The sequence below is a fragment of the Pelophylax lessonae genome (genome assembly GCF_965119305.1).
Source record: "Pelophylax lessonae genome assembly, chromosome: 1".
Taxonomy (NCBI): domain Eukaryota; kingdom Metazoa; phylum Chordata; class Amphibia; order Anura; family Ranidae; genus Pelophylax; species Pelophylax lessonae.
In genome coordinates, this window is record NC_138768.1 from 379083738 (window position 1) to 379100800 (window position 17063).

The 17063-nt window shown below is 38.2% G+C and overlaps 1 protein-coding gene across 1 annotated transcript in view; it reads left to right on the forward strand.

Moving 5' to 3' along the window:
- Positions 1-495: 495 nt before the first annotated feature.
- The window catches only part of SLC1A1 (solute carrier family 1 member 1), a 100064-nt gene continuing 83496 nt past the window's right edge, over positions 496-17063 (forward strand). The window contains exons 1-2 of the mRNA XM_082244196.1: positions 496-602; positions 830-974. Of these exons, the coding sequence (XP_082100322.1) occupies positions 884-974 (91 nt within the window). The 5' untranslated portion in view covers positions 496-602; positions 830-883. The remainder of the gene's footprint in view (positions 603-829; positions 975-17063) is intronic.

Here is a 17063-nt window from a genome sequence, read left to right on the forward strand (position 1 = left end):
AGAATTTGCATTTGGGTTTAGATACACTTTAAATAATAAATTGTTTAGTCACCACTTTTCACAGCAAGCCTATGCAATAGAATTGATTTTTTCTAAACTAGAAAGCAAGTAGTGATTTTATTTCATATATATATATATATATATATATATATATATATATATATATATTTTTTTTTTTTTTTTTTTCTTTTTGTTTTTGTATTTATAAAGTGCTGCCAATTTACACAAGAAGCTTACAATCACTTATATAAATAATCATGTGCAGAGGATTCTGCCTTGCACATGGTAAAGGAAAAAAGTGAGCACAGCTTAACTTTTTAAGTGAACATCTTCTAGTGTTTAGTGACTCCAGTCCAATAGGTTCATTACTAAGAATTTAGATTTTTACGCAACAGCTGATGAGGAAATAATCTTAGTTATTCACCCCTGCGTATGTAACCAGTAAGGCGGACTAGAGCACAGCACCCACTTTTCCTGACAGTAATGGGTAGGACTGATAAGACAGGGAGGAGTGGGAGGAGGGAGGTAGGGACAGTCTAGCAGGTTCATGTGCCTTTTAACCAGTCAGCCAGCAGCAGATCTGAACCAGTGCATGCAGATAGGTATGCAAACAATACTGCTTGTTATCCTTAGTAAGAGGGAGGGTGAGCTGCCTGTAAAACTGCAGCACAGACAAGAGACAGATCAGGGCACGCTGGCACAAAGGCTGCTGCAGTAAATGAGACTAAGGGAAAGGAAGGAGACTGCACTGATCTTTCTCATGCTGGAGTAGATGCCTGCAGTGTGACATACTGATATTCTCACACCTCTCTGCATTGTCTCCATCCAGATCTCCTCTGTCTATCCCTTCTGCACACATTCCCCATAGACGGAGTACTGCAACATGGGGAAGAAGATGAAGAGAGGCTGTGACTGCAAGAGGATCCTCAAGAACAACTGGCTGCTCATCGTCACCGTGGTGGCAGTGGTTTTAGGTCAGTGATTGCCTTTTCTAAAACCTATGTGTTGCATCCAGCTTTATTTTTAAATATGCTTATTTGCTGTCATAAAATTGACAGTCAGGCCAACAGAGGGGTTCAATTTTCTTGGAATTAGGGTCACATCCAGCACAGGAATTATATTTTGATATTCCTATCCAGTATATCGCTTGCGGCTAGCAGTAAAATACATGTCTCTTGGGTTAGATCAAAACCAAAGCTGACCTAATGTAGGGGGAGGGGAGGTATCGCCCTGTTAATGAGTGGTACGGATGCTGGTGCCTTGGTAACAGATACAGGATGGATGAGCATCATATCATTCCAATTAAGATACACTACATCTATTTGGCTGCTGGTTCTATTGCAGCTACTTTATCTGCTTGAAATGTCGTCAAATGGACTGTATAATGCAAATTGTGCTGCAGCACAAAATTCCCAATTTTTCATTAGAGAGATAGCTATTGTATACATTCTAGCAGGTGTGCTATGGTGGCTTTTAGGAAAAAATCATTAAAATCACTCAATGCTTACATACGTGTATGGTGTTTATAGTGCTCTGTGCTGACAAGATGTTTTTATATCTATTTCTTTGTGCTTCACATCTAGCCTTTTTCAACCTTTTTACCCCAGAGAAATGCTTAAAAAATTTTAGAGTCTCAGGGAACCAATGCTAAAATTGGGGGTTAGTAAGATCGGTGGTGGTCATAATGCCACCCATACAGACAGGTAAAAAGATCATTGGTGTCATGCTGCTGACTCTGCCATGTGGTACTGGACCTAGAATGATAAGGTCAATCAATCACGGCTCAAGGAACCTCTAGCAAATCTCTGGAAGAGCCCTAGTTGAGAATGACAGTCCTAATCTGACAGATGCAACATACATTGAGTTATATAAAGATTTAAAGAACTGATTTTTACTATTTTATCCAGATTTGGTTCATATTGGAGCTATAAGAGTGATAATTACTCATCTAGACATCCTGCCCTTAGACTTAAATGTTCATGGGTCATGAAGTGCAATTTGAGAAATGGTTAGCGTCCTTTTAGGGGGAAGAGCATTTTATATCCTGAGGCAGCATCTTGGAAGATTTATAGGGTCTGCATACCATAACTCCTTAAAAATCAATGAAAGATCCAACATATATGTATTAGAACTGAATGGCAATACATGAACTCTTAGCAGTAATGTGAACAGCCTTGTTTTTTGTTGTCTAAAGACATGTTTTAAATTTCCATTTTTTTTTATTAAAAATTGGTTTAACTTAAAAGCATGTATTGCCATTTTTCCTTAAGTTGCCTGTTTGTTGGATCTCTTTAATGTCTCAGGTAAAATTTTGGATGCAGCCCCTATGGGCTACAGTGGGCAAACACTTGGGGTAAGTTATGTATCTGAAGTAATGGTAGAGGAGTTACTGTACATAATAATCAAGTGGATTTTATGGTTTATTCCAAGTGTAAGCTTATAACTCGGATCTGTTCTAAGCTAGTGTTATGGAGAAGAGGTGTTTATTCACATTTTATAATAAAGTTAAATATTGTGTGCCTATATCAGTAAAAGTACTTAAACAGAGAACGGTTGGTCTGCTTGTTGTGGGACTGATCAAAATTCTTCCCTCATTCAAAAATCAGGCATTTTAACACATTCCAATATATTTTGCCAGTTCAGGTACCCATTTACTAACCACTGACAGGTATACAGGTAAAGAAATTTGATGTAGTCAGTACATTCTATTGTAGTGCACCTAATGGAGTACATAAACATTTGATGATTGTGAAAAATCAGCTTGATACTCCTTTAAGATTCTTTTATAAGACACATGTGCATCCTTACACACTGAGAAAAAAAACACTGGTGGTGGCATTAATATATCCATAGATGAGTCAGTTGTTTTCATTCAATCAGTGGATTTAACAAAACAAAAACTGACCCAAGTCCCCCATCCGCACATTTGAGGTGGATGAGGGAATCCTCCCCGCTGTGTCATTGCATTTTGATAGTGGGGAGATTTCTCTACCAACAGAATTCACAGATGAGGCTAAAATCCAGCAAGGTGGTTGAACAAAAGTCAATCAGTACTGCTGAACTGACCAAATTTTGATCCATGTATAGTCAGCTTTATCTATATAGAATGGTAATGATCTCTAGGAAAATCCAGCCCAGGCGGGCAGTTGTTACCTAGTGTTGGGAAAAGTTGCAAGGCACCCATTGATATAGGTTTGCTTTAAAAAAACAGAATGGGTATCTATCATCCCATGTCAAAAATTGCCTTTGTCATTAATTTTAAAGTGAACTTGTGGCCAGATCATTCATAGAATATGTAGAAGTGAACTTGTGGCCAGATCATTCATAGAATATGTAGAAGTGAACTTGTGGCCAGATCATTCATAGAATATGTAGAAGTGAACTTGTGCCCAGATCATTCATAGAATATGTAGAAGTGAACTTGTGCCCAGATCATTCATAGAATATGTAGAAGTGAACTTGTGCCCAGGTCATTCATAGAATATGTAGAAGTGAACTTGTGACAAGATCATTCATAGAATATGTAGAAGTGAACTTGTGGCCAGATCATTCATAGAATATGTAGAAGTGGACTTGTGGCCAGATCATTCATAGAATATGTAGAAGTGAACTTGTGGCCAGATCATTCATAGAATATGTAGAAGTGAACTTGTGCCCAGATCATTCATAGAATATGTAGAAGTGAACTTGTGCCCAGATCATTCATAGAATATGTAGAAGTGAACTTGTGCCCAGATCATTCATAGAATATGTAGAAGTGAACTTGTGCCCAGATCATTCATAGAATATGTAGAAGTGAACTTGTGACAAGATCATTCATAGAATATGTAGAAGTGAACTTGTGGCCAGATCATTCATAGAATACGTAGAAGCGGACTTGTGGCCAGATCATTCATAGAATATGTAGAAGTGAACTTGTGGCCAGATCATTCATAGAATATGTAGAAGTGAACTTGTGGCCAGATCATTCATAGAATATGTAGAAATGAACTTGTCGCCAGATCATTCATAGAATATGTAGAAGTGAATTTGTGCCCAGATTATTCATAGAATATGTAGAAGTGAACTTGTGACCAGATCATTCATAGAATATGTAGAAGTGAACTTGTGGCCAGATCATTCATAGAATATGTAGAAGTGAACTTGTGGCCAGATCATTCATAGAATATGTAGAAGTGAACTTGTCGCCAGATCATTCATAGAATATGTAGAAGTGAACTTGTGGCCGGATCATTCATAGAATATGTAGAAGTGAACTTGTGGCCAGATCATTCATAGAATATGTAGAAGTGAACTTGTGCCCAGATCATTCATAGAATATGTAGAAGTGAACTTGTGCCCAGGTCATTCATAGAATATGTAGAAGTGAATTTGTGCCCAGATCATTCATAGAATATGTAGAAGTGAATTTGTGCCCAGATCATTCATAGAATATGTAGAAGTGAACTTGTGCCCAGATCATTCATAGAATATGTAGAAGTGAATTTGTGCCCAGATCATTCATAGAATATGTAGTTATTTACATATTTTGAACAAGCAGTACAAGACCTAAAATAAGCCCTCAATAATGTCTGTATCTATAAGCATTGTGGAGAAATGTAAGTTCCCAACACAGGCAGTGATATCTCTGCTTTTTAAAACAGAATATTGGCAGAATACCATCCTTCTAGTGTTAACAACCCGCACGTATTTGGCCCTATCTTTCCGTTTTTTTAAACCAATGTAGAAGGAGAGCAATGTATCTCTATAGGCTGACAGATGTGTTTACATTCACCCACGAGTCCCATTAGATCAGCAAAAACAAAAAGAAAAAGTTTGCAATCCTTTTTGCTGCTCTACGAATCCGATTAACATGGATGCTAACATCAACACATATCTGCCCATGTCCACCCGCTCATAGAGAATGCATAAGTCAGTTTTAACTCCATCCCGAGATGGAGAAAAAATTGGGACAGACATGGATGACACAAATGACATCTGTCCTGTTCTGATCCGATTTAGCAGCGTTCTTTCTATATATTCCCTACTGACCGAAAACAGAGGATGGTCATGTGAAAGGATACTTTCTAAGCTGTTTGAAATGGACTGAAACTGAGTCTTAGTTGTGATTTTGAAGATCTTTGAGAATGAATAACTTCAATTTAAAACACATAGATAGGTTAGGGATTGCTCTTCTTTTTAGGAATATGTAAACTGTTTAATGTTGATAGTTTGGACACAGGGGCACTTTAACCTTCTTGCATTAGAAGGTATGTTATTGGAAAATAAAAGGAAAGTAGCAGTGAACTAAAAAGAAAAAAAAAAATTAGATCACTACGTGAGAAAAAGCAGATTGGATCTTTACCTGCTAAAGCCATTTTATATAAATTCCAGATGTGTAAAATGTTACTTAATATGTGACTGCCTGACAAAACGTAACTATGTTTAAGTTCCATGTTTTCTTTTTAAACCTCAAAGCAAATTAAAAGTAAATATAGCCCCAAGAACAAAAATGTAACATATTGCAGTTAGTTCACCAGTCATAAAAGTGGTGGCTGCGTTAGTATTCTTTTTCTCAGGTTAAATAAATTTTCTGCAAGTACAGAAAATACGTGTTGATCTTGATAGAAATCCATTGTCCCTGTAACTTCCTGTATACTAAACTCATATCTTAAAGCAATGTTGTCTTCTTTGGACTACAGTACTCCTTCTCCCTATGTATCAAAGATGAGAGGAAGGGGAACTGTATTGTACAGTATGCGAGATTTCATTTTGCTTAGGTACATTACTATGTCAAGGAGGTGCAGGCACCATGCAAAAAACCTGCTAGTCTGGAAACGCTAGCATAGAATGATTACTGCCCATTTCACTTAAGTTTGGGATGTGGCTCATGTACAGTAAGGTGTGTATTTCTTCTTCTGGTACTCAAAGAAAATATTTGCTTATTCAGTTTCTCCAATGCTAAAAATCCTGTTTTTATGATGCCAAGTCCTTCTGATGCACAGAAGACCCTTTTTTCCTCACTCTCTGGTTGTTGACGTTTGTACCCAAGTCTTTGTTTGCTTTTTTTAATTGGTTGTGTATAACCTAATTCTTTTTGTTGTGGTGCTCCAAGAGCTTTGAAAGCAATATAATGTTATCATAAGTCTATTTGTCTTTTGTGAACCTTTCCTGTAAAATGAGAAATTGTATCACAAAACTCCTAGATCTAAATTTGTCATAGGAAATACTAAGGCCGACCATGCACGGTTTGAATCTCCGCCGGTCCAGAAGGAACTGGCCAAGATTCGAACCGTTAATTGGCAGACTGAATGTACCAAGTTGATTAATCTATCAACTTGGGTAAAAAAAAGCTGACAGATTACCTTGCGGCTGCTATAGCTGCTAGCAATAATCATTGTCTTCTCCCGGGAGGGGGGGTTCTCCCTCCCTCCCTCCCCATCTTCCACACACAGCCCCCCCCCCCCCTCCATCCCACGCAGGGAGAAGACAATTGCTCAGCAGGAGGGGTTCTCTTGTCAGCACTGTTTGTGTTGATGGGGGAATTGTGTGGATTTCTTTCCTACAAAGAGAAAAAGATAAACCTGTGCTCAAATCTCAATAGCTTATACATGTATTTGAACTATCAGGTGCTGAGGGGGTGTGACCACATATTAACACTACAATTTCTGGATGGATCCTCTGCACACTGCTACACCCTTCCCAGCAAACTATGCAATGAAAAACAGGGATATTTAGTTCATATATATATTGCAATACATGTTTAAGCTGGCCAACAGCATCAAAGTAATCCCTCTTATGGCGTCCCACACTGCCTTGTCACTTAAAATGCACCACCGTGCTTGCAGGAAAGAAATTTGCACTGTGTATGGCCTGCCGTATGCTTTAATCTAATATACACTTGGAGTACAAACAATATGGCAGCCATCCATGGACATGTGACATAGTATAAAACAGCTATTTTGTGTAGTCTTTACCACAACTAGATGCTTTTATGAACTTCAAAATGTTTTTTGAAAGGGCCACTGAATTTAGGTACCCATAGGAGAGATTTACTAAAACTGATGCACACAGAATCAAGTGCATTTAAACGCATGGGGTCTTGATCTGGAAAGCATAAATGTTGTTTAAATAATTCATCCTGCATTTAAATAAACCAAATCCAGGAGGCTAGTAATCTTTGATGGATTGAGCTTTGTGAACCTCCACTGAAAAACATTTTTCATGAAAACATAGTTACAAATGAACTAGGGAGCCCTAGGCAACTGCTGTAAATAAGAAAACATAGGCAGGTACCCTTGGCTTGCATTGCATTTTTTGATTGAATTGCGAGAATAAGCATATATGTGTGTATGCCAAGCTGTAATTGCCTTGTTTAGAAAGCACCATGGAAACAAAAAAAAAAGAGAATATAATCTGTCCTTGTCACAGTAATTATATTATTATATTGTTCATGTGCAATAAATCCAGCAATAATGCAAGCTCATTCACCCTGCATAAAATTATTATGTTTTCCATGCACCGCTCCAATTACACTATTTTAGATATATTGTTGTCTTATCCCCTTTCGTTTGCAGATCATATCACGCTGCTCAAAGAGTTGAATTTGATAATGGTATGCTGGGTATCTTTGTTAGTCAAAGACAGGAGATGTTATCCTAGTAAAGGTAATAACTGCAGCAAGGCCAAAGCAGTACTTTGGTATGAGATTGCATCGTATCATTTATGGCCAGAGACAGGCAGCTTCTACATTGCCTTGCAATACAAATGCATTACATCACTTCCAAATTTTTATTCTGTTGTATGAGGATTTGCATACTTTTGTAACCTATTAGTTTACGATGTGGAGACTAGCATGCAAAAAAACACGGACGATCATTCGTCCGATAATCTCATTGTGTGTACTAGGCTCAACATATTCTTCTGGAATGGCCTATCTATTACATAGTTAGAAAGTTAATCAGGCCATTCACACGATTGAAGTATTTGTCCTGTCAAGATTTAGAAAGATCTCAAAGGTAGAAACTATATATACTGTGTATTCAATTCCTAACGGGCTAAGTTTACTTTTAACCTCCTTAGCGGTAATCCCGAGCGTGACTCGGGGTTGGTTTTTCATATCAGGAGCGGTAACCCCGAGTCACGCTCGGGGTGGATTGCAGAGAGCACAGCGGTGTTCTCTTACCTTATCCTGGCGATCCAGCGATGATCTCTCATTGCTGTGACCGCCAGCCGAGAGTCCCGCCGCTCCTCCGTCGGTCTCCGTCGCTCTGATCACTTCCTAGTTCCGTTCCCTGCAGCAGCAATGCTGCATGGGAGCGGAACTAGGGAGGGAAATTCAAAAAAAAAAAAAAAAAAAAACGTTGCACAAAACACATTTTATATTATATATATATATATATATATGCATATATATGTATATATGCATATATATATATATATATATATATATATATATATATATGCATATATATATATATATATATATATATATGCATATATATATATGTATATATATATATATATATATATATATATGCATGCATATATATATATATATATATATATATATATATATATGTGTATATATATATATATATATATATATATATATATATATATATGCACACACACATATATCTATATATAATATATAATGCATGAATTATAATCTAATCAATAATATAATTTTATTATATATATTATATATTAAATAATATTATTGATTCGATTATAATTCACGTGTTTGTGTTTCAAATTTATCACATCTGGGATGTCTACTAGACTCTTGTTTTGGTCAGGTTTAAGTCAGTAATTACTAAGAATTGTAGGCCTATAATACATAACGCCAAATTTCCATGAAAACAATTGTACCGCTTTTGGTATGTAATTCCTGACATAATCATACCGCTGGGGAGGTTAAAGCACATATCATACAATCTGACTACAAAATCATGCATTATACGTGGTCAGGAAGGAACGATGCACCATATCTGGTGACAAGGTAAGGCGCTGTTGGATAAGGGTGTATAATTTTATTTACACTCTCACCCAAAATAATTTGACCAAATCCCCACAAAAGGTCCTGTTGGGCCTTAAGGTGGAGACTGCTACGAGGGCCCAGAGACGACTTATCACCTTTATATTCACAGCTGTGAAAATTACAATAGCAAGATCCTGGAGAACTCCTGCCCTAACAGCTCAGGCACAAACTTTCTTGGATTATGGTGAATGAACGCATGTCTGCAATGCTAAATGATAAAATGAAAATGTTCGATAAAGTATGGGAACCACGGATCAGATATCTAACTAGTAACTCTTAGACTTGTAGCCAGCAGCCTGGGTCCTGGGATAGTGGGGTTCGATGCAGGGGGTCTGGTCCAATTCCTTCTTTCTTTCCTTCAATTTCTACTCTTTTCCTTTTCCTTCTTTTCTTTACTCAACAACTCAGAAGGTATCCTTTCTGGGTTCTCCCAATTGTCAAGCTTGCACATAAGAGTGATACCTGTCCTTGGGATGGGGTCCTGATGCGAATCGATATAACTTTCTTTTCTTGCTCTACAATGAAAGTTTAATGTGCCTTATTGCATTTTATACAAATACAAACGTTTACTCAGCATTAAAGGTAATCCTCTAAGTTGGAATGTTTTGTACAGTTCCGGAAGCTTTTTTGTTGTGTCAAGAAGAATGTCTGGCATGTATTGGGGGGCTTGAAAAAAATTTTTTTTTTCAATATCTGTTGGACAATCGGGGAAGACATGCTATTTTTGTTATTTCATTGTATTTTCTTTGTTCTTGTGAAATACTTTAATTAGAAAAATTGAAACAGAAAATCATGCATTAGACAATCACTGAACAATCTCTATTAGATTCACCAACTATTATGTTGCGTGAAAGCCAACCTAGAAATACACAGTTATTATCCATTCTGGTATACCTTTACCCTACATAGCTGCTAGTAAATCAAAAGGAAATTGTGTAGATAAAAATTGTTACATGTGTGGCCAGCTTGAGTTAGAGACACAAGTTCATTTATAATGCAATCACAGTGCACGTATTTATTTCCTGTAATATTAGGCAACATTACTGGGTCTAATATTTTGGAATTATCATGCTATTTATATCTGCCATTTAATATTCTTGGCAGCATGTATGTGGTAATGTCAACACCCCTCCTTTGTCATTTAATAGGAAAGGCAGTTTACAACATAATTTATATTTCTTAAGAGATTAAACTTACTGTCTGTATGTGTGTCATGTCTTTTTATCCACGCCTAGTATTAACTCACTGTATTACGATATACATAATGCATGATTTGCAGCATGCATGACTTCTTTTTTAATAATTTCCCAAATTCACTCTAAAGATACCCCTTATATAATATGATTTCACTTTGAAATATCTGTGATCTTCAGAGCTTTTCATGAGGATGACAAAACAAAAGAGTTTTCTTTTCCCTGAAATGTCAGTGAAAATCAGATATTGGTGAATTCTCATTTTGTAGGTATAATTCCCTTTTATACTCTTTAACCTTTCATGCCTAGAGGTCATTGAAGCCCAGATATCCAGACCAAAGCAACATCAGTATGTATCAGTTAATTTGAATATAACTTTACTTGCCCACCTAATTATTATTTTTTTTTTCATTTATTTAAGGAAATACAGGGATTTAATTGAATTCACTGTTATAATGAATCCCTTTGTTTTGTTTTGTTTTTTTATGCCATTAGGTTCACAAAATTGAAAATTTAAACATTTTTAAATATACTATGATTGCATTAGACAATTACAGCATAATGCATTCTACAGGCTACAACAGCCTCTGGAAGATGAAACCACATTTGTCTAAATGAAATGTCCAGCTTGCACTGATCACTGTGTCATAGTGATAACTACACTGATTGTTTCCCAATCCTTAACAGAGACCATAGCTGTCAATGACAACTGGGTTTGACAACTAGAAGCCAAATAAAGTGTTGGCTAGTAGCAGTGAAATGGAGGACATTTAATTACCTATGCTCAGCACAAGGCATTTCGTTAAGGCACATTAGGATACAGACGGTGAGCAGGAAAGGGTTAAATGCCTCCTGAGGGTTTTCATTCTCCTGGATCTGTTCTTTTGCCACAAAAGAGGCCTTTTATTCATTATTTTCCTTGTTTTTTACTGGTAAACAAAAATCTGAGTGAAAAAATAAAAAAACTTTTAGCAACAGTTAACAGTTAGTTTTTTTTTTTTTTTTTCAGGCAAATTTCACCCAAGCAGCTCAGAGAGAGTAATTAATCATTACAAATTTAGTGAAACTTCCATAAAAACGTCTCTTCCTTTTTTACCACCATTCAATGCCATTGCATCTTTTTTTGCAGTCTGTATTCCGCAGCCCGTACCTTTTTTGCTCATAACTGTTTTTAATGCATACATAACTGCAGTAAGTTGACATTTTTTTAAATCTGCCTGCAAACTAGCATCAGTATTCTGCTAATATATCTGTCATAATGTGTACATTATATGAAATAAAGGATGAATTCAGGTGTCAAATATAGTGTCAGGAGACAGTTAATGCCCAATAGGTCTACAGCAGATAGGGACTTCTTGACAGGAACACCTTAGCAAATATATAACAAATGAAAATTTATAATACACTCTATATCACGGGTGCTCAATCTGTGGCCCTCCAGCTGTTGGGGAACTGCAAGTCCCATAGTGCCTCTGCCTTTGGGAGTCATGTTTGTAACTGTCAGTGGCTTACAATGCCGTAGGGAATTGTAGTTGCGCAGCAGCTGGTGGGCCACCAGCTGAGCACCCATGCTCTATATTGACCTGAATAGCACAACAAATCAGCCCATTTTAGGGGACATGCCTCATTTATTATAAAAAGCAGCCACAATAAAATAGCAGGTGATAACAGGCCCACTTGCTATTTCCTAAAGGCTATTTATTTCCAAAAAAATGGGGATGGGATTTGTCTCCCCTAAATGCAAGAGTATTTGCTGCTGAGTTTTTTTTTTTTTTTTTTATTGAATATAGATTGTACTTATTAAATAGCAAGAATCACTGTGCAAAGCTAAAACGTATTTTCACAGTCTGCTATTTATTTATGATTTTGTACAAAAGAGATCAAAGTTCCAATTTTATCTTGTGTTTCAGGAGGAAGTGTTCAAATGCAAATTTTGTAGACTACCTAATTTCGGTAAAGAAGTAATAACTGCTTTACTATGACACCTGCCTGTCTGTTGAGTTAAGCTTGGAAATCTTTTTATATATCTTTGATGTTAAATATATATTCCATGCTTGGCCACTCTAGTTAATTTTCCTGTAAAACAAGATCTGTGAAATGATCTGTAATAATCTCCGTGAAACTCCTGTAGGCCAATTTTCGAATTTTGACTTAAGCTCTTCCTTTGGTTTTCTACAAACCTGGGCCTTTCTCCAAAGGATTTATTTAGAATACGTAAGTATGGTTTTATTGTTTTCTTTTGCAATGCCTACCGCTTTATGTAAGTGTTAAGTAAATTAATCCTGCTAAACTATACAGCAATAAGGTGATTACATTTTAAAGGAGAACTTCACGGGAAAATAATTTATGTAGCTTGCCACTTTTCTGTACTGTGCCTCTTCTCTGGCATTAATCCCCCTTGTCAATTTATTGTGCCAACGCCATGAAGCATGTGCCACACTTTTGGTTCTGACATAGACTTGTGCACCAAATTCAGGTAGTTCTAAAATGCTTTACTTTTACATTGTGTCGCATTGAATGTGCCAAATTGAAAAGTGGAGCTAATTAGGACCAACTCTCTTTTGGCGTACATAGAGAAAAAACATCTCAGACAGATTTTGCAAAAGTGTCTCTCATGCATTCTAAAAGTGGCGCAGCATGAGCCAAATTAAAGTATAATTTCTAGACAGGTATATGAATTTGGTGCATTCTTCACCCCTTATAGAATGAACGAGAGACAGTTTTCGGAAAATCAGTGGGGTGATAGGGTGTGACTTGTGCCAGTAAATTAACTTTTTTTTTGCTTCTCCTTCTTTAGTTCTCTCCACTTCCCTCCACTCCATTCCACTCCTTAAGCCTAATACACACTTCTAGTTTTCTTGACAGCTCAGGAGGAGCCGCTGTACTATTGATGCAACCTTGGTACAGCAATCTCCTCTGCTGTGCTATTGTGTTCTGACATTGGGGGCGCACACTGGCTTAATGTCGGGCGGTTTCTATTGGACCAGCCGATACCGCCTGACGTTCAGCCTGTGTGTACTAGGCTTAAGCAACTAGTGAGTAGCAGCATGACTAGAAGGAGAAGGCACTGTGAGTCATCAGTGGCGTCACTAGGGTTGGTGTCATCTGGTGCGGTAAAACATGGTGTCACCCCACGCCCCCTAATCTTCATCTACACACACTCTTTCCCCAAAGTCCTACTAACTATTGTTCTTAAATGTAACCTTGTCACAAAAATTACATTGGCAAAGAAGTTGACCCTGCAAAAAAAGAGAGTATATACTTACCTATCCCACTGGCAAGTGCTGTTCTGTTAAAACCACTTGCTGACTGCCCTATAGCAGTTATACTATGTATATATAAGTGATCCTGCACTTCAGGTAGGGGGCGTAAATGCGCACCGCCGGTGGATCGCTCCCGATGTGATTATACGCAATGAGAGCCGATCAGCAGGTACCGCAAACTCAATGTCTTCTGGCACCCGCCGATCATCCTGCAGAGAGGCAGAACAGCAGTCTGCCTATGTAAACAAGGCAGATTGCCATTCTGACAGGAGGGAAGGCTTGGATCCTGTGTCTCTGCAAAGCATGTCCATATCTTCCCCTAGTAAAAGCTCCTCCCACACTTTCATAAAACAAAGGCTAGGCACACAGTTAACCCTTTGATCGCTCCTGATGTTAATCCCTTCCCAGCCAGTGTCATTAGCACAGTGACAGTGCATATTTTTAGTACTGATTACTGTATTAGTGTCATTGGTTCCCAAAAAAGTGTCAAAATTGTCCCACTATAAGTCGTTGATCACCGCCATTACTAGTGAAAAATAAATAAATCAATTAAAAATTCCATAAATATATCCCATAGTTTGTAGACGCAATAACTTTTGTGCAAACCAATCAATATACGCTTATTGGGATTTTTTTACCAAAAATATGTAGCAGAATACATATTGGCCTAAAGTGATGAAGAAATTTGTTTTTTGTTTTTTTTCATTTTTTTATTGGATATGTTTTAAAGCAGAAAGTAAAAAATGTTGTTTTTTTTTTTTTTTTCAAAATAGTCCCTCTTTTTTGTTTATAGCGCAAAAAAATAAAAACACGGGTGATTAAATACCACCAAAAGAAATCTCTATTTGTGGGGAAAAAAAGGACTTAAATTTTTTTTGGATGCAATTGGGCAGAACTGTGCAATTATCAGTTAAGGTAACAGTTAAGTGCAGTATCACAAAAAATGGCCTGGTCATGAAGGGGGTAAATCTTCCGGAGCTGCAGTGGTTAAAGCAGAATTGTGCTTTACAGTTTGTTAGGAAACCACCACTTCTAGCAAGGTTGATCACCTGGTCTCCCATTGCACTTTGTAGTTCCTCTTGCTGACCTCCACGTCACTGGCAGTGATGTGTCCTTTAGAAACATGGAAATCAGGGAGAAAATCCCATTTGCACATCAAGACACCAGGAAATGGACACTCCCATAAGTATCCATTTCTGAACACACCTCAGCAGATGAGTCCTCTTAGCAGCATTCAGAGGCTGATGCAGAGAGGCAAGAGGTACGTTTTTACGTTCTTCTTTTGCCGTGAAGTTTTACGGGCATCTTAATTTTCACAACATTTTTGCCCTCTCTCTGTCAGTACACTAAGAATCATCGACTATATAAGTATGGTACATTGTCTAAAAATTACCAATCCAGGTTTTTTCTTCAATTCCACAGTTTGACTGATAGCACCAATTTGACCATTAATATTGTACAGGAGGCCAAAATACACACAAATAGATGCTCCAATTTCACAGATAGCAGTTTGTGACACACCTTCTCTAGGGGCACTCTGGTCCAGAAAATTGTGGGCATTGTGTTAAAATGGTGATACATAATACTGGTGAAAAGGATAAACCCTTCTCAGATAATTTATCTCTGTTTCCATGTTTTCATGTACTGTTTATGTATTATTGCTTTACCCAGTAGAAGACATCTTTCATTGTCTGCTTAGATTTCTCACTTGCTTGCTGTATCTAGAAAACAAAATTGAACAGTTAATTAATGCATAACCCATACTGATAAAGGCACCAAGAATATGTTTTATTCCGTTTGGGACTCATGTATGCATGGATGTAATATTACCATGCCAACACCTTATATTGCAACCATGAAACAGTACCTTATGGTCATGACTTTTCTCACTGTGTACAGTTGTTTTCATATTCCAAGCTCTTTATCTTCCACTTTTCTCAGTTGAAGGTCCTACTTCAATTTATATGTTTGTATAATTTGGCTGTATCACATAAATAGCTGTGTTTTGTAACACATTTTGTCAAAATTCAAACATGCTGCAAGAAAAGCGGTTGGTTAGTAAAGGTGGAGGTATACTCTGTGCTTGCCACCTTCTGTGCCTTCCTGACGTGCCATTTTAATGTGCACTTCCTCCCCCCTCCTCGGCCGTGGCCGCCGTCGTCACTTCCTGTTTTGCATTGCCTCATGGGAGCTGTTTGTAATCACTCCCAGAAGGTAATGGGCAGTGATGTGGGCTGGCCTCTCCTCACATCAAGGTTTTGCCAAACCGGAAATGATGCAAGAGAGGCGGAGTCAAGCACATCCGGCGCCGTCTTTAAGAAGGGTAACACTGCTATTTTTGCCAGTGTTACCCTATCGTCCTTAATAGCGGAGTCAGATCAAATAATACTTTACACCTTTTTTTTTTTGTCAGTCGGTGAGTGCACTGTTGGGCACATTGGTGGACACTATATTTTTGGCACTGTGATAAACACTGTAATTTTGGTCACTATGCGTGAAACTGTAATTTGGGCACTGTGGTTGATGGCACTGTCATTTTGGCGGCACTGTGATGGGGGCCAAAATGTAATGGCACTGTGATTTTTGCAGCACTGTGATGGCTCTGATTTTGGCAGCACTGTAATGGCACTGTGATTTTGGCAGCACTGTGATTTGGGCAGCAATGTAATGGCACTGTGATTTTGCAGCACTGTGATGGCACTGTGATTTTTGCAGCTCTGTGATGGCACTGTGATTTTTGCAGCACTGTGATTTGGGCAGCAATGTAAAGGCACTGTGATTTTTGCAGCACTGTGATGGCTCTGTGTTTTTTGCAGCACTGTGATGGCTCTGATTTTTGCAGCACTGTGATTTGGGCAGCAATGTAATGGCACTGTGATTTTTGCAGCACTGTGGTGGCACTGTGATTTTTGGCAGCACTGTGATGGCACTGTGATTTTTGCAGCACTGTGATGGCTCTGTGATTTTTGCAGCACTGTGGTGGCACTGTGATTTTGGCAGCACTATGATTTTGGCAGCACTGTGATTTGGGCAGCAATGTAATGGCACTGTGATTTTTGCAGCACTGTGATGGCTCTGTGTTTTTTGCAGCACTGTGATGGCTCTGATTTTGGCAGCACTGTGATTTGGGCAGCAATGTAATGGCACTGTGATTTTTGCAGCACTGTGATGGCACTGTGATTTTGGCAGCACTGTGATGGCACTGTGATATTTGCAGCACTGTGATTTTGGCAGCACTGTGATTTGGGCAGCAATGTAATGGCACTGTGATTTTTGCAGCACTGTGATGGCTCTGTGATTTTTTCAGCACTGTGGTGGCATTGTGATTTTGGCAGCACTGTGGTGGCACTGTGATTTTGCTGACCCCATAACAGTGTGACATCCATCCACATTGCTGACCCCATACCAGTGTGACATCCATCCATCCATGCACAGTGCTGACCTCATCACAGTGCTGACCCCATAACAGTGTGACATCCATCCATCCATGCACAGCGCTGACCCCATGCATAGTGCTGACCCCATTACAGTGTGACATCCATCCATCCATGCACAGTGCTGACCCCATCATCCATGCACAGTGCT